The 26,663-nt window shown below is 39.3% G+C and overlaps 1 protein-coding gene across 8 annotated transcripts in view; it reads right to left on the bottom strand.

The window, feature by feature from the left end:
• Window positions 1–26,663, bottom strand: part of TRAK1 (trafficking kinesin protein 1) — a 136,504-nt gene that overhangs the window by 21,273 nt on the left and 88,568 nt on the right. For all 8 annotated transcript variants that reach the window (XM_064444048.1, XM_064444047.1, XM_064444046.1 and 5 more), the window contains 11 exons: window positions 19,556–19,632; window positions 16,070–16,186; window positions 10,520–10,620; window positions 9,604–9,712; window positions 7,875–7,953; window positions 7,322–7,452; window positions 6,705–6,779; window positions 5,449–5,586; window positions 3,657–3,733; window positions 1,380–1,616; window positions 130–446 (listed from right to left, as the gene is read on the bottom strand). In XM_064444048.1, coding sequence (XP_064300118.1) covers window positions 130–446; window positions 1,380–1,616; window positions 3,657–3,733; window positions 5,449–5,586; window positions 6,705–6,779; window positions 7,322–7,452; window positions 7,875–7,953; window positions 9,604–9,712; window positions 10,520–10,620; window positions 16,070–16,186; window positions 19,556–19,606 — 1,432 coding nt within the window. In that variant the 5' untranslated portion in view covers window positions 19,607–19,632. The remainder of the gene's footprint in view (window positions 1–129; window positions 447–1,379; window positions 1,617–3,656; window positions 3,734–5,448; window positions 5,587–6,704; window positions 6,780–7,321; window positions 7,453–7,874; window positions 7,954–9,603; window positions 9,713–10,519; window positions 10,621–16,069; window positions 16,187–19,555; window positions 19,633–26,663) is intronic.

Consider the following 26,663-nt stretch of genomic DNA (forward strand, 5'->3'; position numbering starts at 1 on the left):
AGCGTGGATTACTGTCTCTAAAGTAAAAAGAATATGTATTGCAAAGATTTCCTGCTTTCTGGTGATGGATAAGAGACCACAAAGAGTCACCAAGAAGAACAGATAAAGGCCGAGGCCCTTTGTTATCACCTTCTAGTGGTTTCACAATCTGAAGCTTTTCTGGCAGGTAGGAGCGACTGCTGATTGACATTCCTGAATATCCAGTGAATTCTGAAAATCTGGAGTGAGTTCCCAGCGACATGATGCTCTCTGTGGGGGTAACAGAACCACTATGGAGTTCACCCTTCTCTGCCAGTTCCCGCAACTTCCTTTCCTGCTCTTCTTCGAAGAACTTCCGCTCCGAGAGGTAATTCTCCCGCCTGAGGGACAGCCTACGAAGGGCAGTCTCTAGGTCACTGGAGCCTGGAGTCCCCGGAGTTCCAGGCTTCTTCATCCTGTCTTCATTTCTAAAACATAACAGGGGGCACGCACACACACAGACAAAAAAAAAAAAAAAAAAAAAAAGGTACTTAGAGATGCTAAAAACTTCCACATGACAGTTTTGAGACATTCACCTATACCTTTAAATTACTATGTCTCGGAACAACTCATCTGGAGAGTTCAAAGGCAAACACCAATATTTTCTTTCTCTTACATACTAAAACAGTTTTGAATCATAGTTCCTGCCTGGAAACTCCTGGTTGAAAAGCTGTGCTTTACTTAAGAACTTCCTCCTGCAAGCAGATGAGAGATGCCTACTTGTTGGTCTCTTACGGTTATACAAACTCAAGCAAGCATCTTACACGGCCAATGCTGCAAGAATACCATAATGAGTCACAAGAGTATATTATGCTGACAAATACTAATTGTTCTGAGCTATTAAGTTATTTTTATTGGGAAGTATGTACAGCATAGTATGGAGCTGTACTGGGGGAAGAGACAACTAGCTAGGAAGAGCAAATTTCTGACTGGTTTCATTCACAAATTTTCCAATTAGGTAACCTACACACACACACACTGTATTTTTAGGATCAAAAGAGCGAGCTGTAGCTGCAACTTAGATCACAACTGCCTGGCATTAATGTAAAATGTTGAAGATATAATTAGTTTTAAGTGTCGACCCACAGTTGCAAAGACAAAGTGTGGTTTTACGTCATCTGGTGCTGCTGCATCTCAGAACAGGTGTGAGTTGCAGACACTGACACACAGTACTTTCAAAAAGCTTTCTTTATTTAAATAAACTTGAGTGCTCAAGAACTATATGCACAAAATAAAGTAACTTATGGAGATGTATGTCACTGTGTCAACTGCACAATGTAAGACAAAAAGAAGAAAATAGAAACACTTTGCCTTTAGGTCAGAAACAAAGCAAAAGCAAAGCCCAATGCTACAGTACTGACCCATTGTCAGAGGATTCTGTCTCTAGAATGATGCTATTGGTCTTGTTGTCTATCATAATGTTAGAGATGTCTCCCCCATAGAAACTGGAACGTGGAGTGCTGACACAGCTAGAAATGACTGAGTTCATAGCAGAGGACTGGTTAGAGCCTGGGATATTCATTGGTGACGGAGTCATGGATCTCTGCTTGACAACTTGGTTTACATTTCTCACCGTCTCGAAGACCCGCTTCTGATGACTGGTAAGACATACACACAGTTAATAATCACACAGTGCCTTCTTACCTTAAGAAGGAACAGAGAAACAGGTAACAGCTTGTTAACGACCCTTCCTATTCACAGCTCCACCAACCACCTTGTCTTTATAGTTTCTGTAAAATAGTATGCATAGTGTCCCATACTTGCTACAGTCTGGCCATTACATTCAATCCATCAATGTAATAATTCCATCACCCTAGAATATTTTAGGCAGTACATTTGAGAATTATGTGCATGGACCCTCTCAAATATTAATAAAAATTAAGGGAAAGCACATTTCAGTACATCAGCTAAAAAGACCTTAAAGCCATTGTGTGGAAATGAGTTTTTAAAACACAAAATTGATCTCTGATAAACTTTTAACTATGAACCTGCTAATCCATTTTAAAAGAGAATTCAAATTTACTCTACTGAGTACCTCTACTCAAGCAAGTCTCGTACCTTTTCTTTTTGAAACCGATTTCTAACCCCCTTAAATAGCATTAAAACAAAACAGAAAGAAAACAAAAATATAATGGATGAAGAGTCTAGAGAGAGGCTGCGAAGGCTAGAAACCTAATTTCTGACCTACTTCTACAGTTCATTCTTTATCACCATTGCCCTCATATCATAACAAACATTGCTCACCTGCCTCCAGATTAAGATCAGATGACAATTCAGCAGAATTTTCTTGACAAAATAAACTTGCCCTATATCATGCTACAGAAGTGCTACTGCTGTTTGTTTTACTGTTCAACAATGGCCGAACACAAGAACAGTGCATCCCTTCCAGCCTAAAGGTAACACTGCCAGCGTATGACGACGGCAGCGTGCTTTATGCTATTGTAATGTCATTCAAATTTCTTTCCTTCTGTCCAGGAGTGCTCAACAGCTGCAATCTTTGTGTGTAGGATCTAAGTCTACAGTTGTGCTTCTTTAAGAGGATAATCTAAGAGCATCTATCAAATAAATGGTCCCACAGAGGTTAGTTACTGCTCACATAATCGAGCAAATAAATAAAATCAAGACAAGCCATGAAACAACAACAATAAAAACGGTATCCTTCTTGGGTACGTGCATAGCAATACAAAAGAGATTCTAAAGAAGTTAAGCTATCCCTAAGTGAGATAACTCTGGAATGACAAAAGGATCCTATGGGGTTTGAGCATGCTCACATCTTCCCGATCTTGTATTTTCCTAATCGACACTTTGCTCTGTCAAAGCCTCATTTACAATTCCTGGCTCATGCTCAGAGAAGGTTTAAGTACTTCAAGCTGTTTGTCAATATATGTAGGAGGTTTCTGGAAAGTGGCTATTGTACCTTCTCCGACTGTCCTTTCATTGTAAACTGTTTCTCTAACAGACCCTCTAAATAGGATTAACTTATTTCAGATGAACCAGTCTGTGCTTTGTACAAATAGGTGAGATAAACCTATTGGAGTACACGTGCAACTGGTGTCAGTAAGGCCATTTCTGCCAACCTGTATCTATCTACAGCTTTTGGACTGTCACAAGTACTTAACTTGTTTCAAACCACTCTCTTGTTTAATTCAAGAGAACTTTAGCACAGGTGTAATGGGCATCACACTAAGTACCCAACCACTCTGGATCCCTTTCTGCACTGACATTCTCCCTGTAAAAACTGGATTAGATAAATTATTACCTTGTAACTTCTGTTATAACACCTGAAGAGAGAACCAGAGGAATTGAACTCATCCCCTAAGCATTAACTGAAGAAACTTAGCATGGTAACACAGAAGAACACAAACTTTTTCTCATTCTCAGCACTCAAGAAGGAAGACAAAAAGTTCTAAGACAAGGCAAAACCTATATATAGGCATTCCCTTTTGCTAGCTTTAGCAGAAAATATAATCACCCCAGTAACAAGACAATTTATTTTCCTTTGTCTCTATCATTCACACTCTGCCAGAAATATTTCTTTGTAAATCCCTAGCTCAACTAATTCCTGTCTTTTCCTTTCTCATCAACTAATAATTAACTTCAGAGATAATCAATTAGGAACCAATTCTTTTCAGTCGTACGCCAAGTCAGGAGAGTCGGGTTCATCTAAATGCAGTTCTTTCCTCATCGACCCTTCTATCTCTGCTGCCAAAGAATCCTGTTAAAAATAAGCACAAAAGAAAAAAGTATCATAGTATTAACAGGTTGACATTGCAGAAAACAATTAATTACTTATATAGAATAATTAATAACTAACAAGGTGTCACTCCAGAAAAAAAGAAAGGTTTAAAAATGAAAATTTACTGGAAAGCTAGAAGACTAATGAATGTATCTAAATCACTGACAAATTACGGCTCAGCTTCATACTGCTACAGTACTTATCATCTGCAGACATAACATCTGTCAAAGATCCTAAAAAAATCATCAGAGGCAACAAGAGAATTCAGGTGCTCCAACTTCCCAGACTAAACTCCCTACTCAGTAATACCCACCTTTCACATGTGAAGTTTTGCTTAATTTGTTTTCATTTAAAGTAAACAGAAAACACTCTTCCCTTCCACAACATTACCCATCCACCCACAAAAAAGACATGGTTCTTGGCATAAAGAATTATATACATCCCCCATGGGATTAAAGGTGACAGGCTATCAATTTTTCACTGCTGGTCAGTAAGTTTTACTGCCTAGATGCAGTTAAGTGCAGGGTCTAAGTGTCAAGCATTCACAAATCTAAATGATCTTTGGTCACACGATTCAACATTTGAAAATCATTTTTATACAAAACATATAAACCTATCTCAGTACAAGCATATTTTTTTGCAGCTTTAAACTGTATTTGTGCAAGTACAACTTTATTATTAAATGTCTGCACTTTAAATTGGCCTGTGGTCAGTCTCAGAAGGGACACAAAAAGGCAATCTGAGCCTTTGTTAACAATTTACTTCTTGTGAGCACAAACATAAACTGTGTTCTTCCCTCAGCAGTTAACACGTGACACAGCTAAAGACAAGGAGGACCAGATTCCACTGCTTGATTATGTTAATGTAAATCAGAAGAAACTTCACTGATGTCATTGCCCTCAGAAGTAATGGAATTATTCTAGAGATGCACAGGCAAGCAGAGCCAGGCACTGAACTTACTTCGACATTCTTATCCACTCCTTTTTTTCTCATTTGGTTGAGGGTACTGCATATTCCCCACGCTTTAAGCGTACAATGTCCTAATCAAATAGAACTAGGTAAATGTAGTTTGTAACGCCAGTGACACTGCTATAATTGATGTTGCCATAATACATACCAGCAACAAATATTGTTTTAATGAACCACTGGATTTTCAGTGACCCTAAAACAAGAATATATTTGTCACCTACTCAAGTACTGACGAACTAGGATGTTTATCATAACTGACTAGAAGGATGCCGTGTCCAAAAATGATTAGTTATCAGGAAGTTACATCTCCAAGGATACTGAGAAAAACAGGAAGCTACTGAAAATCAGCCACCGCAGTACCCACGATGCATAAAAAAAAAATGCAAAGAACTGTGTAACAACCTATTAATGATACCCACAATTCACAGCAGAAGTACAGCCAGCCACAGGTTGTATATAGTACTGCAGCAAAATCAAGTAACTGTACAGCACCACTACTTCAGAACCAGGTGTGCAAAATTGATCACTCAGGTATCCTTTAACACTATATGTGTGAGTGAGCACGCATGCGCGTGTGTGTATATGTATATACACACACATGTTCCACCCATGCTCATATCCAGGTTAGCATCCCATCCTTGAAGGTCTAAGTCAGATACCAAGTCACATTTCCTTTGGTTGGATGTTTTCTGCTGTGTGCAGATTTTTTTCTTGAACGTGCTTACCATAGGGAAGAGACCGAGAGAGTGGTACCGACGTGATATGGCATTTGGCATAGTCTTGTTCCTAAGGTTTTTCAGCTCTTCTTGAGCCTCATGAAGCATTTCCATGCACTCTGCATACTTGTCTTCCAGCTCCCGCAACTGTAACATACAGAAAACAGTGCAAGATGTTATGGGCTGCACTATCATCACAAAACACCTGCAAATTCTTTTCAGACTGGTAAAGGATAATGGTGTAGGGAAGAATATCCTACTTTAAAGGAAAAGAATTCCAAAGAGTGAATATCATCAAAAATACTAAATAACATGGATTAGTGACAGGAAGGGCTGGTGGGGAGAAACTGCTTGCTCCATTTCCTATCCTATGTATCTACATGAAGCCACTGTCAAGGAGAAGATACAGAGGTAAAAGTATCTTTAGTCTGATCAGGTATAGTGCCTAATTACTGCCATGATGACCACAGTGGCAAACACCACGGGAAAAGGACAAGATGTTTCACAGTGTTCCAAAGGACTTAGGAATTTTAAAGCCAAGACTTACATACATACATACATACATATATGTATATATATAACCTCCAACAGCCTAAGACCATGCCTCATTTTTAGCTTGACTTTCTCAGGAAACACATCTTATGCAATCACTCTCTCTGCAGGTATCTGTGTACCCTCATCGTTCTTGAGTTCATCAGCCATTTCAACCAACTTTGACAACTGTTAATGTCTTTCCCAGGACAGGGATGGAGAAGCATGAGCTCAATCGTTGTGGAGTACCACAGATACCAAAGGCTCATCAGCAGAAGCTTCTGTGGGCATTCCCACCTTCAACACTAAGTATTCCAAATGCAAGACACATCATAAGGGAATCAAGCTTTATTCATTCTATTTCGTAGCACCCAGAAGACAACCAGCAATCCTAGACTGTCTTTGGTTTATTTGTTGAACAAATACAGTACGAATGAGCTCTTCCATGTTATCTCGCTATTCAAAATAGGCTTAAGCTACCAGCCTAGAGAAGTCAACCTCTAAAGGGTTACTATATAGCCCACAAGCCTCAGTTTTTCAACATGTGTGCCTGCTGAAGGAGAAGAGAACAGGAAGGGAAAGGTTTTGAACCCTACCAGGAACATAAATGTTCCTTCATTCCATATACACAGGCAAAATTATTTAATAGTTCTGATCCAGCTAAACCTCCCATGTTAAAGTTAACAGCCGTTGACTTACCACTAAATCATTATAATACTAAGTAGTGTACTCACCTCTGCTGTGAGCTGTCTCTGGGCATCTTTAGCTGCTCCCAAATGCTGGACAAGTTCCTCATTTTCAACTGCACACTAAAATATTACAAAAAATGTTAGAAATACTGTGATGTTTTGTCCTGTGATGATGTTTGTATCCTATACTACAGGTAAGGAGGAAAATTCTAACTTTTCGCAACACCCTCTCCGCAGCAATATTAGTCCACACACATTAGTTTAAAAACATTTAAATAACACTTTAAAATGTTAACACAAGAACACCCAGCAGTCTGTGCCCTGCTAAATGAACCTCTGAGACACTAAACCTAATGAGTATGCACCCAATGAAATGCTCATACTGACATTCTTGTCTTACCAAAGTCATTAGGTTTAGTGCAGAATTTCACATCTAATATTTAAAATAAATGTAACTCTTGCATTTGATAGATCGTATATGCATCTTTTAATAAATTGATGCTTTCTAGTCAAGTATGTTAAATATTAAACATTAAACAAGGTCACCCAGATAAGGAGGGTGGAAAATTTCTTTTAGGCTCTACTATACAGAGGGTTGTAACTTGTCTTCCAGCTACAACAGTAGCAAATCACAACAGTAGTCTTGCAACTGGATTCCTTACAGCTTTTGCCTTTTTCTGCAGATCGACTATCTGAGAGAGAAGATGGGTGATTTCTTCCTGTTGCCGGGCAGCATCTTCGGTTTTCTTTGCTAACTCTTCAGAGATATTGGCAATCTGGATGTTTGCATCCCCTTTAAGATAAGCGATTACAATTAACATTGCAAAGCCAAAAGCAGAAAAGTAAGCAGAAAGATGTTCCTGCAGAACATTACTTGATTCAGCAGAATCCTTCTCCAATATATAGCAAGGTATTTTTGACGAACAGCAGGACACAAAACCAGAAAGATGTAAAGTGCTTATGTGGCAAAGGAGACTACTTTCCTTTAACAATAACATTTTCTATGCAAAACTGTTTTGCAACTGAAAAAGATTTAGTTTAGTTTACAGCCAGAATTTTCTGCTGTGAAATTTCAGCCAGAAATTTTCTCCTCAGGACCATTTTTATAAGGAAATTAAGTACCACAGAAAAACATGACAAACTGATCTAACTCAGTTGACTTTCTTTTTTAACCGAACAATCTCGAATGAGAAGGGAAAAGAAGTAAGGACATACTTAGCTCTTTTACACAGTCATTGACAAGCTGTTGTTCCTTCTCTTCATACGTAATTGTTTCAGTCTTCAGCTGGCAGGCCTATTAAAGAAATCCTCATCAAATATGCTACATTAGCACATTTATTCTTTGCCAGTCTGTTGCTGCATTTCCATCTGCTTCACAAAGACACACTTTTCTAATCACTTCTCCAGGAAGACTGTGAGAAACTATAGTTTCTGGCTGCCCTCCCTCATGTTCTGGAAAAAGGGGCCAGGTGAACATTCAGCAGAGACATTACTGCGTGGAGAAACTTGCATCATTATCACCATATCCCCACTAGATGTCACCTGCATATTTTGTACTTAAAAAATACACACAACAAAAAAAGCCCTAAACATACAAGACTAATATGCAGTGCTTGATCTGGGGACCTGAATAAAGCTAGGTATCATCACAGGCTAGTTAAATGCTTGGTTTAAATAACTGAATTAAACATCCAAGTATTCAAAAACATTCAGATAGTATTTGAAAAGTTCTGGCACTGTAACCATCTATCTTACATAAAACCTTAGTGCTACCTCCTTCTCTGCTTTGTGTTTTTTGCTACCATTCTAGGAGTGCCAAGAGGAGCATGACTACACCCAGCTGGTTCTGTCTGGCACCACCTCGGTGGGTCTGTATCTATTCCCGATGCAGGGGGCATGCACAGACACCCACAGACTGCATCTGTAGAGAGATGCATAGCTCAGAAGTTTCAGATTTGGCTCCATCTTGTGCCTCGCTGGCACAGACTGCACCTCCCTGGAAGGGAATTCAGTGAGTACTACATGGGGATCTCCTATCAGGTCCTAATGGAGTGGCCCTCTTAGTTCTAACCCTACCTTCATTACTCTCCAACCATCTATTGTTCATCTTCCTTGCACGACTTCTCAATGAAGTGTACAGCACTTTCCATTACCTGGTGTCTTGTCCAAAGATGTGACACTACCTATTTGCAATGGCCCTGTATTTGCAGCAGAAAATGGTAATGATGCTCTGTTTTCATACATTCATTCTTAGCTCAAAAGTATTTCTTCTGCTATATTCTGCTACGTGTTTGCAAAATGGCAACACGCTCTCTAAGATTAAAAGTTGCCTTGAAAATTAATATAAAATTATTCATAGGAAATACAATTATGAAGTGTTATTTCTGACAGACAGGAACAGCAGATAACATTTTAAAAACTGTTTTGTCTGTGAAACGAAGAGTATTGTCAGAAATAAAAAGCAAGAAAAACACAGTCAACCTAAAATATTTACAGACTGACTTGAAGCACAAATTGAAGATATTTAATGCAAATTTAGATTAGCAATTTTTATTTTTGACAAGCACTGGATTTGTACCAGAGAGACCATGCCAGCCTGCAAACTTCAGATCTGCAGCTAACATCAGCCATTTCTACCAGGTCAGCCCTTCAGAGCCTGTTTCAAAGTGCAGTGCTGTACTCCAAAACCTGCCCATGCTCCTGCACATTCTTTGGCAAGGAAACCGCTTTGCACATAGCTTCATGTAGCTTCCACGTTCCAGCCTTTCCTTCTAAATTAAGTATAAAGGATGGTGATTAAACAACTACAAAGAGATCTGTGTCACATGTAGAATTATATACTCTTAATTAGACTCTCAACTTTTAATACACACTTCTCAATACATGTGTTCTGGCATTTAAATGAACAGCTGTATTAAGCAAAACACAAAGGGAGCAATTTCACCTCAGATCTAAGCACAACGTTCTCCTCTTCAAGGTCCTTGAGTTTCTTTTGAAGAGAATCCAAATGAAAGTAGTTCTGGACGGACGAGGAAGATTCATTTCTCTTCAGCCTTGTAACAAAAACAACAGTTTTACCTCATTTTCACCTGTATTATGGCCAATCTCACAGGAGAACAGACTGAATACAGGTCTCAAAACCAGTCAGAGCCACATGAAACACAGCTTTGTTCATGCCTGTATGCTTGGGCAGCAACGTATTTGCAGTGATTTTTGAAAGATAGCATTTATTTATTTATTAATCCCCACACTTCCTATGGAAAAGTTATTCAGCCAAGGATATGAGAAAGGAAACCATGTTACTACAGGGAGCAACCCAATAGCTTCCTGATTAATGCTGCACATGCTTCACTAGAACGCAGCAATAACTTTGCAAGCAAGGGCAGACAGCCCCTCAGAGGCTGCAATGCTGTTCAGCCAGCTAACTGCCTGGAACCCACGCTATAAGCCATGCTTTATAGCCTTCCCTCTGCTTGGAACGTTTCCATAGTGCCCTCAGGTCCTTTAAGCGCAAAGGTCACACGTAGGATATTCCAGCACAGCGTGCAAAGGTATATGGTGTAGAGGGGTACCGGTAAGTGTCTGCCTTGCCACCACGGTGACCTGGTTCCTGTGAAAGTTACAGCGCTGCATCAGCAGCCTCCCTGTATGCTTTCCCCTCCTGACTCTTCTTGGTACTAGTATAGCCAGCTGGTCCAAGGCAAATCCTTCCAGCTGGTGCCATGCACCAAGTTCAGAGTCGCATTTATAGTTCCAGCCAATACAGGGATCATTTTAATACTACTCAGAGCTATCAAGTTGTCCAAACTACCCCTGCTTAGTACCAGATGAAGGTTCAATGTTGTAGATTGATAACTTACGGGGTGGAACAGACAGACTCCGGCTCACTTTCTTCAGCAGCACTGGTATAGAACTGGAGCAGCTCATCTTTCATCGAGAGCTCATGCCGCAACTGGGAAACCTGCACAACGAAAAGAGCTTGCAGATTACTGAATTTCTTTCCTAGGTACATTCTTAAGTAAACACAGTATAAATTGGTTATACATCCTCCAGCATGGTCTTCAGACTACATCAAGAGACCAAAACTCTAACAGACCAGAATCAGTTCCTTTATTTCTTAGAAAGAAGGAAAAGCGTATCTTTTCAATTAGCCATTAAATGTTCTTTTTTTTTTTTGAAGTTCAAAAATACAATTATATACCACTATTAAAGAAGGTGAAAGAGAACATGTCTCAGATGAGCAATCCTGATTCACTATTGCATTAGTCTCGATTCACATCCACAGAAATTGATATATTGCAATGATACTGCAAGAAATTAATGTGGCACAAACAAGACAAACACTGCTTTCATATCCATTTTATGTGATGACTGTCACCATCTGGCCTGGATACAGCCCTTGCAGACTTAGATGTAGACATTTCTTCCTCTCCAAGAGACTTTGGACAAAACTACTAAAGTGCTTGTGTAGTAAGGCTACATTTGGGACTCAGTTGCCTGTTGAGCTGCAGACCACCACCAGACAGTAGCAGGCTGCCATTCTGAGGTTGCTGCAATGGTAACAGCTGCGGTCAGTTTCTGGGTGTAGTTTGGGCTTTTGATGACTCCAAAAGATCACTCTAGTCAAGCAGTATGTGGGAGTCACATACTTAGTACATACATGTATCAAAAAGGAACAAAATATCAGAATTGGGTGGTTAAGATACCCTGTAATTGTGAGTTCCACAAACTTAACCTTGGTTAATTCATATTGTGATTCTCCAAGGGCTAAAAGCCCAATTACACAGTAGCACTTACACTGCTTCACAGCTGCAATTTAAGACCTCAGTCATAAGAGATTAATTTTTATTTTCCTTGCATAGCTATAAATAGCATAACTGATCAGACAGATCTGTTCCCTTCCACTTACACTGCAAGACTTGGCCCTCAGTTTTCAATTTCCAACACACAAATTGCAGAGCAAATTTGTTTTTATTAGACTTCTGCTTGTTGTATTGTGGGCATATTTGTATTTGTAGTTATTACTGGCAAAAACCCCAGAGAATATCAATAAAATAGATTTAAGCTGCATTTTCATCAAACAGAAAGCAGACTCAATGCAATAAAGCACTTAAACTGCGCAGAATTTTAAGCAAACAAGGTAATTTATTTTACTAAGATTTTACTAAGGCTACTCTGTGTAATCAGACGCACTAAGGCACCAAGTCCTTACATTGGTTCTAAAATGCAAGGGGGGAAAAACCCAACCAACTATATTTCAGAAAACCATGAAACAAAATCCGTGCATTATTTTTGGGAGGTTCTCTTTCCCCATTTAAGAAACAGCTAAAAAGCTGAGCCAAAAATAACAATTTACTTCCCTCCAGCACATTATGGCTCAGCCTCTTTAAGTAGCAAGGATTCAGATTCTGTCAGTGGGTGGGTGCTAGATCATCTCCAGCTTTTGCTACACTTCTTTCTCTATGAATTAGAAAGACTGAGGATACTATTTTTACTGCCATTTCAAAGTACCCCAACTCTCCAAAGGAGGGTGAAGAGCCAGAAAGGGTGACCTTTTATGGGAACAGGACCAGAAGCAATGGGCGCACGCTGAAACACAGGAGGTTCCCCTGAACATCAGGAACAACTTTTTTTATAGTGAGGGTGACCAAGCGCTGGCACAGACTGCCCAGAGAGGTTGTGGAGTCTCCATCTTTGGTCATATTCAAACACTGTCTGAACATGGTCCTGGGCAACTGGCTGTAGAGGGCCCTGCTGTTTAGGCTTTTAATTCACTCCATTGCCCTGAAAGCTTCACTCAGCTTCAGAACTTTGTCATGAAATAGCTGCACCTATCTTATACATAATTTACGGTAGAAGATAAAAGGATCCTCACACAGAGCACAACAGTTCAGAGACACAGGACCTAGCTTGCAGGAACAATCCTTATGGAATCATGAACAACTGTTTCAAGAGTCCAGATGATTGTTTTCCTGACTGATAGCAGCTAAATACTTAACAGGTTGGAATTTTTCACTTAAAATGAAGACACCCAGTTACACCGTATGTAAATAACATGCATGCAAGTACCAAGCCAAAGAGCATTTCTATCTTTCCAACATTACCTTCTACTCTAATAGACCAAAACCAATGTTTCCTTTTTTAAGCCACCATTCCATATTGTAATTCAGCTTTTCCTCTCCTCTCACTTTACACAGAACAAAATCAAATCTCAAAAAAAACTTTAAAGCCAGCTATCACCAAAACACAAACTCTGATATGTGACCTGGAACTAGAACAACAGGACTAGAGGGCTGTATCACGCAGACATTACCACAGGTTTGAGGTGGTGCTATTTGACGACTGACACTGTTTGAAGTACTGCCTTTTGAACCTCAGAAACACATGACAAAATCTGAAGAGGAAAAAGAAGTAAAAAGTGGGAAATATAGAAGGATTAGGAGAAGCTAAAACCTAATTACCTACTCCATTTCAAACACAGTTCACATTCTGACAGTTTATGTTGCTTTGATACCAAGCTGTAATTTCAAGAGAGACAATATTGACTTGTAGGTAGCACCATCTCAGCAAGAACAGACACATCTTGAGATTGGAGCTGCAGCATTCTTACTGAACACAGTAACACAATAGCAGGTAGACACACTGCACCTGGGAACTACACTTCTGCTGCTGAAAAGGTAGACACCCATCCCCGTAACCAAAACAATTTACAATTAAGAAAGTTTTCTCAATATAATGTTTATGCTTTCAGTATATAATTCTGGAACAGTTAGCTGAGACTGAAGTGCCTGTGCACACAGTATAGCGCTTGCTTCAGTGCACTCTTGTTCTCTAGTGCACTACAGAAAAAGCCTCAGTTCCATCAGTTTTTATTGAACATGAACACAGCCCCTTCCTAAACCCAAGCAGCACCTGACAATACAAACTCAAAAGACAAACCCAAGAATCTAATGCATTTTGCACAGGTCTATTACTTTCACATGTACCTATGAACGTGGTGTGTTACAAGGACACAGGAAAAACCTGAGCTACTTAATGGGGTGGTCAGAAGGTTTTGTCAGGACAAGTTTGGTAGGTCAGACAGACATAAAGCTAAATTATTCATGCCATGACACATATACCAAGAAAACCTTAACATTATACCACACACCAGAAAAAACTTGTCTGTGAATTCCAGAAACCACAGACCCCCCCAGACAAACAAGTTTTAGCCAGTTTTTACAGAATTTAAAAAGTACCAATTCAATTCTCTTCTCTTATCCCTTGCTCTTACAGTTGTCTTAGTTCCCATTCTATTAAAATATTCAAAATTCAGCACTAATAGAAGGTCTGAAAACTACTAAAGAAAGTTTTTTCAACATACAAAAGTGTCATGACTTTAAAGCCTGATGAGCTCTGCCTCAAAAGCATCAATTTCTGAAGAAGTCAAAATGATAGTGTGAAAGATGGGTGTTGACAGAACATATGGCCCAACATATCAAGCCACCTGGTAAGAAGATTATTTTTGGTAGCCCCTTTCCTAATGCCACTCCTGAGTCCCTCCAAATAAAAACAGACCTGGCAGAGGCAGCTCATCCCTGTCCCCCACCTTCCGCAATCAAATCTTCCATTCTGGATGTATGGTATGAAAGCACCGCCCTGCCAGTCAGTATGCCCATACCTAGTAAATGTCGCATCGACCAATGCACAAATAAATTGGTCTGCCACATGACGGGACTTGGGCAGCAAAACAAGAGCACTCCTTTGGGTCATAAGTGGACCGGTTTTCCTTGCCAAAAAGGGTAGGCTACACCAAAGGATATTATTTCTCTGTGTGTGCTCCACCCCCATTTATCACATAACTGGGATCCCTTGATCCATGCTTCATTAATCAACGAATCTCAGATATAATTCAACACGGCACACCCCTGAACAGTGTTATTAACAGCCTTTTTAATGTTTTTAATCCACTGTGGTTCATTGTTCTCCTGCTTGCCCTACAACTGTGAGATCTCTCTCCCTCTTGCTTAAAGTTACATATGGACAACATTCACAAACCAAGGTCACTGTCCCAGAATAGGAGAAACAATATTTGCCTCCAGCTCAGTTAGTAAGACAGAGTTTAGTGACACTTGCAGTACAGATAAAGAGCTCTTTTAAAGCACCCCGTACAGTCCCATCCAAGACACATCCATCAAGAATCTGCCAGCACATACAGCATCCAACTCCCCAACTCAGAGGAATGCAATAAGTAATAGCAACCATGTAAATATTTGATTAAAAAATTCCATGGTATGTGGAAGACACGAGGTGTTACTTGATATAAGTTTTCCAGGTATGTTTTATAGATCACACCAGTTCAGAAAACACATGAACCATCATATTACATTCTAAACATGTTCATCAAATGTCTAAAATTTTATTACTGCAGTCAAACTCCGACAAAACGTATGTACTGCAGCAGGCTCTGACCAATGCTTCAATGGATTGTATCACAGTTACCTGGAAAGAGATACAGTAAAATCACAAGAAGCTGTAAGATATTAGTAGCAAATCTCAGCCTAGAACCATTTGCTTCCCAACATAACCCAATGCTTCTTAACACCAACAAGTTCATACATACAGAGCATGTTCAATAAAATTTACTGATCAATGAAGTATATTGTGACCCACCTGAATAACAGAAGCTTAACACAAGTCTATGAAGTTGGCCCAGCTTGGAAAAGGCAGAATATACATGATCTCAGTGAGCATGCGCTCCTGAAATCTCCATAAATACAAAAAGTGATACCGTATATGTGATACCTATATCATATTCAGTTTGCGAAGCAAAGAGAAGCACTCCCAGCATTCAAAAACTATGTTCTAAGAGCCAAAGTTCAACACTGGTATGAACAGAAAATCATCTGGGAAAAAGCAATTAAACATCAGTTGCATGAGGAAGAAACAAGTGAGGACTGAGAAAGATTCAGGGAAGAAACGAGAAGAAGAGCTGCACACAAAGGGAGGTAGGAGAAGGGGAAGAGTGTAATCAAAACAGAGAGATAATCAAAACAGAGGAATCATGCATAAAGCAGGGGAACAAGGACAAAGCAGGTAGAAGAAAACAGTGGGTATAGTGACTCAAAACAAAAAGAGCCGCTGGTTTCAGAGCAAAATGAAATCTGAGGCAGAGCAAAATTCAATGGTTTGAGGGTTGGAGGTTTTTTTTTCCCCTCAAATCACCTGATTTGAGTCAACAGGTCAAATTATTTTTTGGGGTCACATTTCTAAAAGCGTACATGCTATGAAAGTCGCTGACCAAACTGCTGCAACATAGATTGACCTGCTATGGACAGGATGCCTAAGAAAATTAACTATGGACAAGGTGAAGCTAGAAGGAAAATTCTCCCCATCACTGCAGATACAGCATTCAGGAATAAAAGTCTTACCTCTTCCCTGATGTGTTCTACTTGCTCCTCTAGAAACTCATTTCTTTCTGTCAGTGATTTATTCTTCTTTAATAGTGACTGGCCAATCCGAGCAGCTAATTCTAAGTCCCGTTCTTTCTGTGAAGCATTAAGAAAATAAAGCTAATTTCAAATTTTTTATTCACCAAAGGATCAGGAGGGTAAAATTGTCACGAAAGGGAAGGAACAAGTACCTAAACAATAAGAAGCCTTTTTCTGTCTGTAACGGTTGGTTTGTTTGGGTTTTTTTACTAATTCTCTTCTTCTATTCCTGCTTATGTTACACCCATATTATTCAGAAAAGACTGACCTATACAAAGTTATTGAACCATACACATGAAAACACAGCTTCACGGTCTAATGTAAAACAATGTAAGTGAAACCAGATCTGGTTCTCTATTACAGGTTTGTTTGAGAAACTACAGAGGGAAACTATTCCATCACGTTGTTATACCATCTGCAGAATGCAATCACAGAGCTTCAGAGGTTACATTTTAAAGCAGCACAGTAAAAATGGCAAAGAACTTAGGCATTTCAAAGCATTCTTCAGGTTCCATTTGCTCCACCTTGAAATAAAAAGCAGTAAGCTGTGCAGGAGCAGAAGCCAATTCTACCACACCGAATGTTCAGCTCCTATCTTCTTCATGAACATATATCCACTAGTGCTTTTGTATAAAAACAAGTCCTATCCCTTTCCTTTTTGCATATGCCTAAGTCTATATTAAGCAGTTACTCTCATGTCATGCTTGCCCCCTTCTTCCCCCTCTCTACATGCACAGAATTGGAAATAAATGCTCTAGACAGTTCACCACATGTACCAATAAAAACCAGAAGCTTATCCTGTTGATGGCATGTACCTAATACATGTCTCAGCTTCTGCAAGAAGCTGAGACATGGGGTTGTAATCCACCTGGGACAGCATGATAAACTGCCTGTATAACTTTGCACCATTCATTAAGCATTTCTAGTTATTTTCTTATTGTTCAACACCATTTGAAGAAGAGTTTTTTCCCTGACACTGAAAATACTGTTTGGGGCTTATTTACCGCCCCTGACAGACATCCAGATTTTATGACTAAAAGCTACCTTGTGTCACGTATACATTAATGACAAAGCCTACAAAACCTACAGCTACTGATCACATGGATTTGAAGTCAATGAATTTGAATGAAGAGGCTTTCGCAGTGGAAAAAAGGAAGTTACATAATAATCAGTAAATAAAAAGAAAGCTAATTGATCACTGCTATATCTACAAATAGCATTTTCCAAATTGTTTCTGAAGGTCAGGCTCATATTTGCATTGAAAGCTATGGGCATTATCTAGTCATAAAATCTTTACGTAATCTCATGTACAATCTTTCTGAACAATAGGTTCCACAAAATTATCCAAAAAAATGTCTGGTTTATGTATCGAGCCAACTTATTATTTGGTAATTTGGCTCACTTCATAAAGACAAAGGGGAAAAAATATATTGCTGCAGTTTGACTCCACAAAGGAAGAGCTACCCAGCAGCAAGGTTTCTGATCTGAAACTTGAGGAATGTAAGTGTATTTCCAGGCTCTTTAATTAACCTCCCTAGACTTCCCACACAATTTTTAGCAATCCAGCTCTAAATTTCAGTTTGGGGTCAGGCCTCTTACAGTGATAAGGGACTGATTTATTACAGCAATACGTTAAGAAAATACTGAAGCCAGACACGTTTACACTATTATTAGAAAGGGATGAGAAAGCAGGTTCACAGAGGAATCTGCTCCTATTCTTACCACACCCCCAGGCATGCCTGGTGTCACTCGTTTTGCTTAGTTTCAGGAAAATAAGCAGAAATTTTCAAAATATGTGCATGCATGTTGTTTCGCCATTTTCTCTTTCCTGCCTCCCCCCCGCAAACTGCTGCACCTTTCATCCTGCCAACTTTGTAATACATTAATTGGAAGCTTGCCAACAAGAAGGGCAGATAAGGGGTAGCTTTTGGAGTTGTTTTTCACTTATGTGTGTGAAGGTAGCAGAAGGAGTTACACCTTAACTTCTGCAAACAGATGCAATCTCTTGTGATAACCATTATTTGGGGAACAAATAAAGGAGCTGGAACTGCACGTCTGCCTATGAATAACGATTCAATCAGAAACGACGGCCAAATAAACAAAAAGCTCACAAAGTATTTGTTTTATTAAAGGTTCACCTATTACATGTTCCTCCATTTTCCTTTGCTATCATCCCAATAGGGAAGGTACATCAGAAGCTCTAAGACATCAGCAAGTCGTTCTAGCATTGCTCCCATGAGTGTGCTTTCTGGGCCTATAGACATTTGGCTACGTGGACTCGGGAGGAAACAGTTTGGCAAAATGCCGCATCATTACTACAAGGAGCCATGGAAACCAGTGCAAGTAAGTCTCAGCCAAACAAGACAAAGCGAACAGGATACAAACAGGTAACCGTTACTACAAGTTAATGGATTATTCCAGGACAAGCCTTTTAGATAAAGCATCAGTTTTAACTGATATTTCATAGAAAGTTGTTTAAGAGTCCAGCTCAAAGCACAAAATGCAGGACTTTGTACTGGGATCAGATGTATCAAGCATAGTTGGGTGATGTGAGCATTCCGTGCTTGTTTCCTGGCAGAGTTAGAGGAAGAACAGACCACTCAATTTATCTTGGTTAGACAGAACCCATTTTTGACATTGCTATTGCAATAAGCAAGCAAATAAATATGAAGGATTAAATTACACTCAGCCATGAACTAATACAGTTGTAACAGTTTTCACCTGAAGAATTCTTCATGAACATTATTTGGAAATTATTGCTCAAGCTTACTGCAGAAAAGCAGCTAATTTCAGTACAATGATTTATTATATTTATTGAACACAAGCATTGTAGCTTGCTTTTTGCCATTCCTTGACTGCCAAGTATTACAGTAATAACAATTTACATGATAATGGTATATTTAAAAAAACCCAAACCAACCTCTTTACCCAAAAGGCAAAGAAGAGGAGGCTTAGAGACGAACTGAGTATTAAATATTTTCTAATTTTGTGTCTATGCACTTCTCTGGAAGGACATTATCTGAGATAACAATTATGAATATTTTTGTGATTTTTTTAGTTTTAGAAGAGAATAAATCCATCAATAATGACACTATTAGTTTTACATGTACTGTAAATACATGTATCATTTTAAGATCTCCCCCATTCATTATGGCAAATACTTGGCAAAGATCAAGTTAAATGAAGCTAAATGGCCTCAGCTGAAAAATAAGCACAAGTAATGAATACACATGACCAAGGTAAACAAATTACCTTTCTTAGAATGAACATTTACCTTACCAATGAGATAAAGTATACATACACTCAGAGCATTTATTCCTCCTCATTTGAGGACAGACTACCAACAGTCTTTAGTAGTGGTACCATACAATTTCCATACAACTTTCTCCTACTGTGTATGGGTCCTTAAAGAAATGTAATACTTGCCTCTTCAAGAAGACGTGTAACAGCATCTATGTCATTGTATGTTTTAGTCATCTGGCCCACTCTTTCAGCACATAAAACTGTGAGGAAACAAAACAAAACATTAATCATATTGGCAATACTATTAGGGGAGAAATATCCTTTAAGGAGTTTAGGTTTGCATAAGCATTCATCTTAAAACTACCTCAAAGGTTGGACTAGATGATCCCTGAGGTCCCTTCCAACCTGTGATTCTGCGATTATGTAAACTTTTTTGTAAGTATATCAAAACTTTAAAAAAACTCAAAAAAAAAAATAATCAAAGGTTCAAGTTAAACTGAGAACACAATGGTTTCTCTTTTGTTATGAGTAGTTCTTTTTTTTTGAGTGGCAGAACAAACCTTTAAAATGTTAAAACTTCCATCTCTGAATAGGAATGTCTTGAGTTTATAAAAAATAATCAAGGAAGAAGTGAATACAAGATGTTCTTAGATATATAATCAGGATTCTATAACATCACCTAGTCATTGTATTATGTGTGGTATATGTGTAGAATAACCAACTCTGATACTGTTAGTAACACTGTTAAACATAACATACTATGTCATACTCAGTTGTTAAGAACTGGGTTCTATGGTATGAGACAGCAAAGTAAATACAAAATGCATGCAAAATAATAAATTATTCATGTAATACCCAGACCACACCATGGTGGCTACAATATCGCTCAATCTCATCCAGTCTAAATATTTTTATCAATCACTAAGGTGGAACCAGGAGTTTTGTCAGATTGAAGAAAGTATACAGGAAGGAAATTTAGTCTATCACTACAGGTGATCCTTTAAGAAGCTACACTGACTCATCTAGAAGTCTGCAAGTTTTCTAAAAATCGACCAATACTAAAAGGAAACAGCAGCACTTTCTGCTCTACACTTATATTCCTTTTATTTTCAGCTACACCTACTCCTGGAGCCTTGTAATTCTGGAAAAAAAGAGATTGTTAATTAATTTGAGTTGATCATATGGACTCCTGGTTACCAACCTGCTGTAGCACAAATTGTTCTTCAGGGGATCTACCCTTGACAATGTCAGTTAAAGCTCAGTCTGAGAGATTGGCTAATGTTGCTCTGATACGCATTAAGACAGATAAGGCCTAACAAGATTTAAATATTAAAAAAAAAAGTTTACTGAGTACAGCAACATTACACGCTACCAGGAGGCAGCTTGTCACCCTGAGGAAACAATGCTACCCAATTTATAAATATAAAATATATATACACATAAATATACAGTTGATCACCACTAAGGCACATTAATAATATATCAAGCACAACAGTAGTTAATACATCCATTGAAATGTTGAAGGGTTCCATACTTAAACGTCAGAAAGTTGCTTAAACTATAGCAAGAAGTACAATTTGTTTCTGTTTATTTTTGGGTTTCTCAAATCCTATTTTTTTATAATCCTAAAAACATTTATAATATTTAGTGACATCAGTAGTGCCAGTGACCTCCAAAGAACGCCATTCAAAAGTATTCAAGAGATAATTACACTTATGCAAATAATTAAGTCTGAAAGTGGTAGCAGTAAAAAGTTTACACTTCAAAGTAGTAATTTGACAAAAATTACAGAGCACTATAAAGAATAACTATACTACTACATAAGCAAAAATACAATGCATCTGTAAAACCCAAGCTATATTAGTCAAAAGCAGACTTATTAGGATTCCACAGGAAAAAAATTAAGTAACTTGCAGTGAACATGAGCTATAGTAAACAAAGGGGCTTCTTCAAAAGCGTCACATAAAGAGTGTGTCACATCCAGAAGAGCATTCAGAATAAAAAAAAGAAACAAACAACAACTTAGCCATAAAGCAAATTTTTTTAAACTTAGTAAGTTCATAACTCATGCAATAAAATGTCTATCAGAAACCCTGATGCCAGCAGTTCATCTTCCAAAGCAACTGTACACAAAATAGATCCCTTGGTTACAACATTCCCTCGCTACTATAAAATAATGTTTGAAACTGTCATTAGCAAGCTCGTTTTAACTCCATACCTACCATTACTAATCACCACTGATTATGAGTATGGCAACCTCACACCATCCCAATTCAGGTGAATGTATAACCTTCCTAACATCCAAGCTGATAAAAGGACGGCGCTCCTGCAGACAGAATAAAGTCACTCAGCCGGAAGAAAGAGTCATAAAGGTTTGCTCATGTGGCTGCTAACTTAGCTATTCCTTCAGAACTTGCCATTTAATCTTTAACACAGCAGGGTAACGCCACAGCCCTATCACAACAGACTTACTACTAGGCAAAGAAGTAGTAACCAAGTCACCAATAGCTTCTGTATCTCAAAATTTCCACCTAACTTCTGTTGGTCACTGTTAAAACACAGATCTTCATATACTACTCTGTTAACATGGAAGGGTTTCAAAGCAGAAATGATATCTTATGCATCCTCTTAAACGTCCAAATAGAAACAAACTTCAATGGACTACATTAATAAAATGCCTCCTCCAGTCAATTACCTCCTATTGGCATTCAACACGCAACACAGCAGAAGCACAGAGCTACTAACTAAAAGGAAGGTCCTCCTTTTGGAAGGAGGGCAAACTTGCAAAGAGGTGGTGTTTTCCATCCCTCAGAAACCAAGGCTTGTGTGTAAGAGAAGGTGAAAAGTAAGGGGAGAGAAAACAGTTCAGCATTTAAAAACCTCAAAACAGCGTCTAAGTATGCAGTCAGTCAGCCTCCACAGATTTCAAGATAACATTTGGCCAATCACTAGTGCAATGATTTTGATTTTGTTGGTGTCCAAAAAGACTACCAAGTGAAAAAGACACACTATCTTGAATAATAATCTTGAGCTCTGATCTGTGAGGTGGGGGCGGAACCCAAAAAACAAAAACCCAAACCAAACCAAAACCCACAAATCCCTCGCTCTAATGGATTCTGCATAGAAGGTTTCTAGCCTGCTGGAGTTTCCGATGAATACAAGAGCCTGGTAACACTACTATAAAGACAAAACAAGAGCAAATGAAGGACAACACTGTAGTACAAAACCTACAGTGCCAATTTACTGACCTCTTTTTGCTCACTTGCAAATCAGTAGTATTTTTGCTTGAGGGTGATAAGAAGTAAAGTGTCTAAATGCACACATGCAGACATCCAAATCAAAATACACTTTGCACCTCTCGGTTTATGGAGAAGGCTGTTAGGCAATAAAGAAAGAATAAAAGGAAAGAAGAAGTATATCTATACCAAATGGAGGAACCATAGAATTCCAGAAACATAGAGTTAGAAAATGCTTTTTGGTAACTGCTTTGAAATGAACGTCACAGATCCAAAACAGGAAGCAAAGAACAAAGAAAGCTTCTATCACATTATTTCCATGACAGCATTAAATATACACTACCAGGGACATATTTGCAGTTCAAAGTACTTTTTTTTAAAATGCCAAACACACAAATGGCCAAATGCTAAACAGATCAAGTGTTTCCTCTGCCTTAAAAAGTACTTCGCACCACCTTCATACTCTCTTAAAGCTTGCAAATTTTTGGGTACCCACATTCCTGTGTTTCCCAATGCGAGTACAGCTGAAAGGATGTACTCTGCTTATTTCTCATCATCTATTTGATGCAGCATCTGGCTGGAAGCTTCTTGCAGGCTCTGAGCTCTGCACTGACTGATTCCCAAGCTGAAGATGCTCAGGAGGAAGGGAAGAAAGTATGTACCTTTGTCGCAGTTTAACCCCGTCCAGCAACTAAGCACCACGGCCACTCGCTCCCCCTCCCCCTCCCCAGTGGGATGAGAGAGAATCTGAAGAGCAAAAGAAAGAAAACTCGTGGGTTGAGATAAGAACAGTTTAATAATTGAAATAAAACAATAATAAAAATATAATAATAATAGTAGCAGTAATGAAGGGGGGGAACACCTGGGAAAAAACAAGTGATGCAACCGCTCACCACCCGCTGACTGACACCCAGCCTGCCCCCAAGCAGCAGTCACTGCCCCCCAGACAACTGCCCCCAGTTCATATACTGAGCATGACATCATACAGTATGGAATATCCCCTTGGCCAGTCTGGGTCAGCTGTCCTGGCTATGCTCCTTCCCAGCTTCTTGTGCACCTCCTCACCAGCAAAGTATGGGAAGCCAAAAAGTCCTTGCCTTAGTACGAACACCGCTTAGCACCAACTAAAACATCAGTGTGCTGTCACATTTTTTCTCATGCTAAATCCAAAACACAGCACTATACCAGCTACTGGGAAGAAAATTAACTTTACACCAGCTGAAACCAGGACAACCTTCCTGGATTGCTCCCTGAAAGTCACACAGTCATCTAGCATGCTGCTTAGTGGACAAGTATGTTTCCAGGATCAGGAAACAGCCATGGAAGGGAAGTGGAGGAAATACCAGTATTGGTAACTGCTGCAACGAGCCACCACCCAACAAACAGGGGATTCAGGTGCAAGAAAAGAAAGAAGAAAAAAATAAACCAAACAAACAAAAAAACAACCCCCAAAACCAAAAAACAACCCAGTAACCAGCAGTCACAAGTGTCGTTCGTCCCTGTTCCCTGCATGCCTCTTGGAGGCATACCCCCTCTTCATTTTTGAGACCTATCAATCAGGGTCCTGTTAAAGAACTAGAAGAGAGCAACCATGGCTGAAGCAGAAACCTCAGGTCTCACTGCTCCTCTCCCCCATCTATTTCCAACCAGGGGGAAACAGCAGGGGGATAAGATGTTATGGTAAAGTTTCACTTTTTTGACAGATCGCTGACCTTTTATAAAGGCTGACAGGGAAGGTCCCAATGCATGGGGATTTCCCTACTACCAAAATTTATTTCCTCAGAAATTACATCAGGGTAAGGGAATGCTGTTCAGGCGGCAAATATCTCTAGCAATTTTAATATTGATGCTTCTTATTGGCAAGGTGGCAGCAGGGGTCAAATGTCTTGCTTTTCCTCCTAACAGCTCCCTACCCAAAGCCTTTAACTATAGCAAGGCCTACTATACTCTTGACGAGTCATGAGAAGCCCTGCCTCACAAATAGCTTCTGTCTCCCTTCCCTCTGCTCAGACGTCTGTCCAAACATTGAAGATACAATGGCAAGCTCATCACATCTTAAATGTCAACACATCAAAACGTACAGAACAGACACTGTTCCAACCAGCCATGCTCCTTCCTGCTGGATACCATTTGGCAAACATTAGCAACCAGAGACCCTGGCAGACTTGGACTCTTCTGCTCACATTGGTTTAAATTCTGAAAGTATATTTTTTGCACTCCAAGGATAAAGCACTTGTTAGAAATCACAACTTCAGCTCTAGAGCCTCCGATAGTTATGTCCTGGCACTGGTTACTGTGAGCACTGCATTGACTTCAGCCAAGGACACGAGGAATTCTGAAACCATGCCATATTATGTATATTCCCTTTTGAATAAACTCAGGAAAATTATTCCTAAAGCGCACTGTCAGCTCTGTTACTGACCCAGACAAGAAAGATTTTACATGTGTAAGGGTAAATATGGCAGCTTCTTCACCACTAAAGAAGTGGTTTTGGCAGCCCTGGCTAAACTGGGGCACAGCCTTCAAGCCTGCTGTTGCCTGTCACATGTGTGATGGCCCCGAGAGAACACGGTCATCTAAAGGGCTTAAAAATTTTCAGAGTCTGCTGTCACCGGAGCTTGAAGAATGTGCTTCTGAGGAACAACCCGCTAGAAGTCCAAATTTTAATGCACCACGCCAGCAGTTCCTTCAGCCTCCCCCACGGCTCTCCAGGCACAGGAGGTCCCTCCAGAAGGCAGAGGAGGAGCTCCGCCAGGGGCTGTGACCCCGCTTAGAGGGATAAAGAGTGGTCACAGGGCACCAGCTGCTTTGCAACTGTCAGGTCACACTGTGCACGAGCTCCATGGAGGAGCCTGGGAGAACATAATGTTTTGAGTGATACACACTCAGCCAGCAAGTACATATTAGTGCAGCAAAAAAAAAAGCTACCAAAAAATAGCTACCATAAGCTCTACAGACAATGCCAACAGATTTCTTTTTTTTTTTTTTTTTAAATGGCACAGCCTAGCTTACTGTGTTTTCAATGGTGTAGTCCGCAAAATAATCTTTTAATACTAAGGTGCAGTTACTGATTATTCTAGAAGAAGAGATTTTATCTTGCCATTTAAGCTATGGTTTGAAGGGGTTTGTTTACTGCCATTTCTCTCACTGTATTCAAATAGCTTAGTAAATCCAATGTGAAAGCCTCACATACAAACTTATGTTATTACTTAATCTCAGATTTGGGAAAAAACTTCTTAGTTATTTCTTCTCTAAGTCTTAATGCCCAAACACTCAGGTTGGTGGCTATTTCAAAGTACTTTCTCTAAGCAGGACATGAACCATAACGAATTTTCTTGTGATGAATGAATAATCAAGTTAAAGGAAACTTCAACAAGAATGTCACACACTCGTTCCTTCTATTACCATAAACACAGGTCAAATGTGGTAACTTGGAAAATACAGCCAAAGGGTAACTAAGGAGATACGGACAAATGCCGCGCGACAACTCACCATCACCTGAACGCACACACTGTTCATTGATACAGCTCAGCATAGCTCTTCTCATAAAAGTAAAACTTTTTCACAGGATTTTCAATCAGTAGCCACTGAATTACTGTCTCAACATTCTCTTCCACCCATTTCTTGACAATAAATGTTTGAACTGCAGCCCTTGCAACAAATAAATAGGTATAGGGCTTAAACCAGGACCTGGACTGTAAGTCTTTCAAAAATCCTAAAATGAAGTTACAAGCCTGTATTAAAAGCCATGCATTGTCAGCTATCTCCCTGTCTTGAATACATGATCTTTCCCTATTCCAGGTCCTTGGGAGGGACTGGCTGTGCCAAAGCTTTCAAGAATCACTAATCTCCATTTGCTTTGCTTTAGATTCCAGACCTCTGTACAACCTCCATTCTAGTCAATGTCTTTGCAAGATAAAACATGTTCTGTAAGTCAGACCCTCGGAGTGCCTGAACTTGAGATTTTAACAGTGATCACAAGACATTTTTATTTTATTAAACTTGGGCTAGATTCTTAGCCTGCATTTACCCAGTACTTTAGATGAGGACTTCTA

The sequence above is a fragment of the Phalacrocorax carbo genome, chromosome 2 (genome assembly GCF_963921805.1).
Source record: "Phalacrocorax carbo chromosome 2, bPhaCar2.1, whole genome shotgun sequence".
NCBI classification, from domain to species: Eukaryota; Metazoa; Chordata; class Aves; order Suliformes; family Phalacrocoracidae; genus Phalacrocorax; species Phalacrocorax carbo.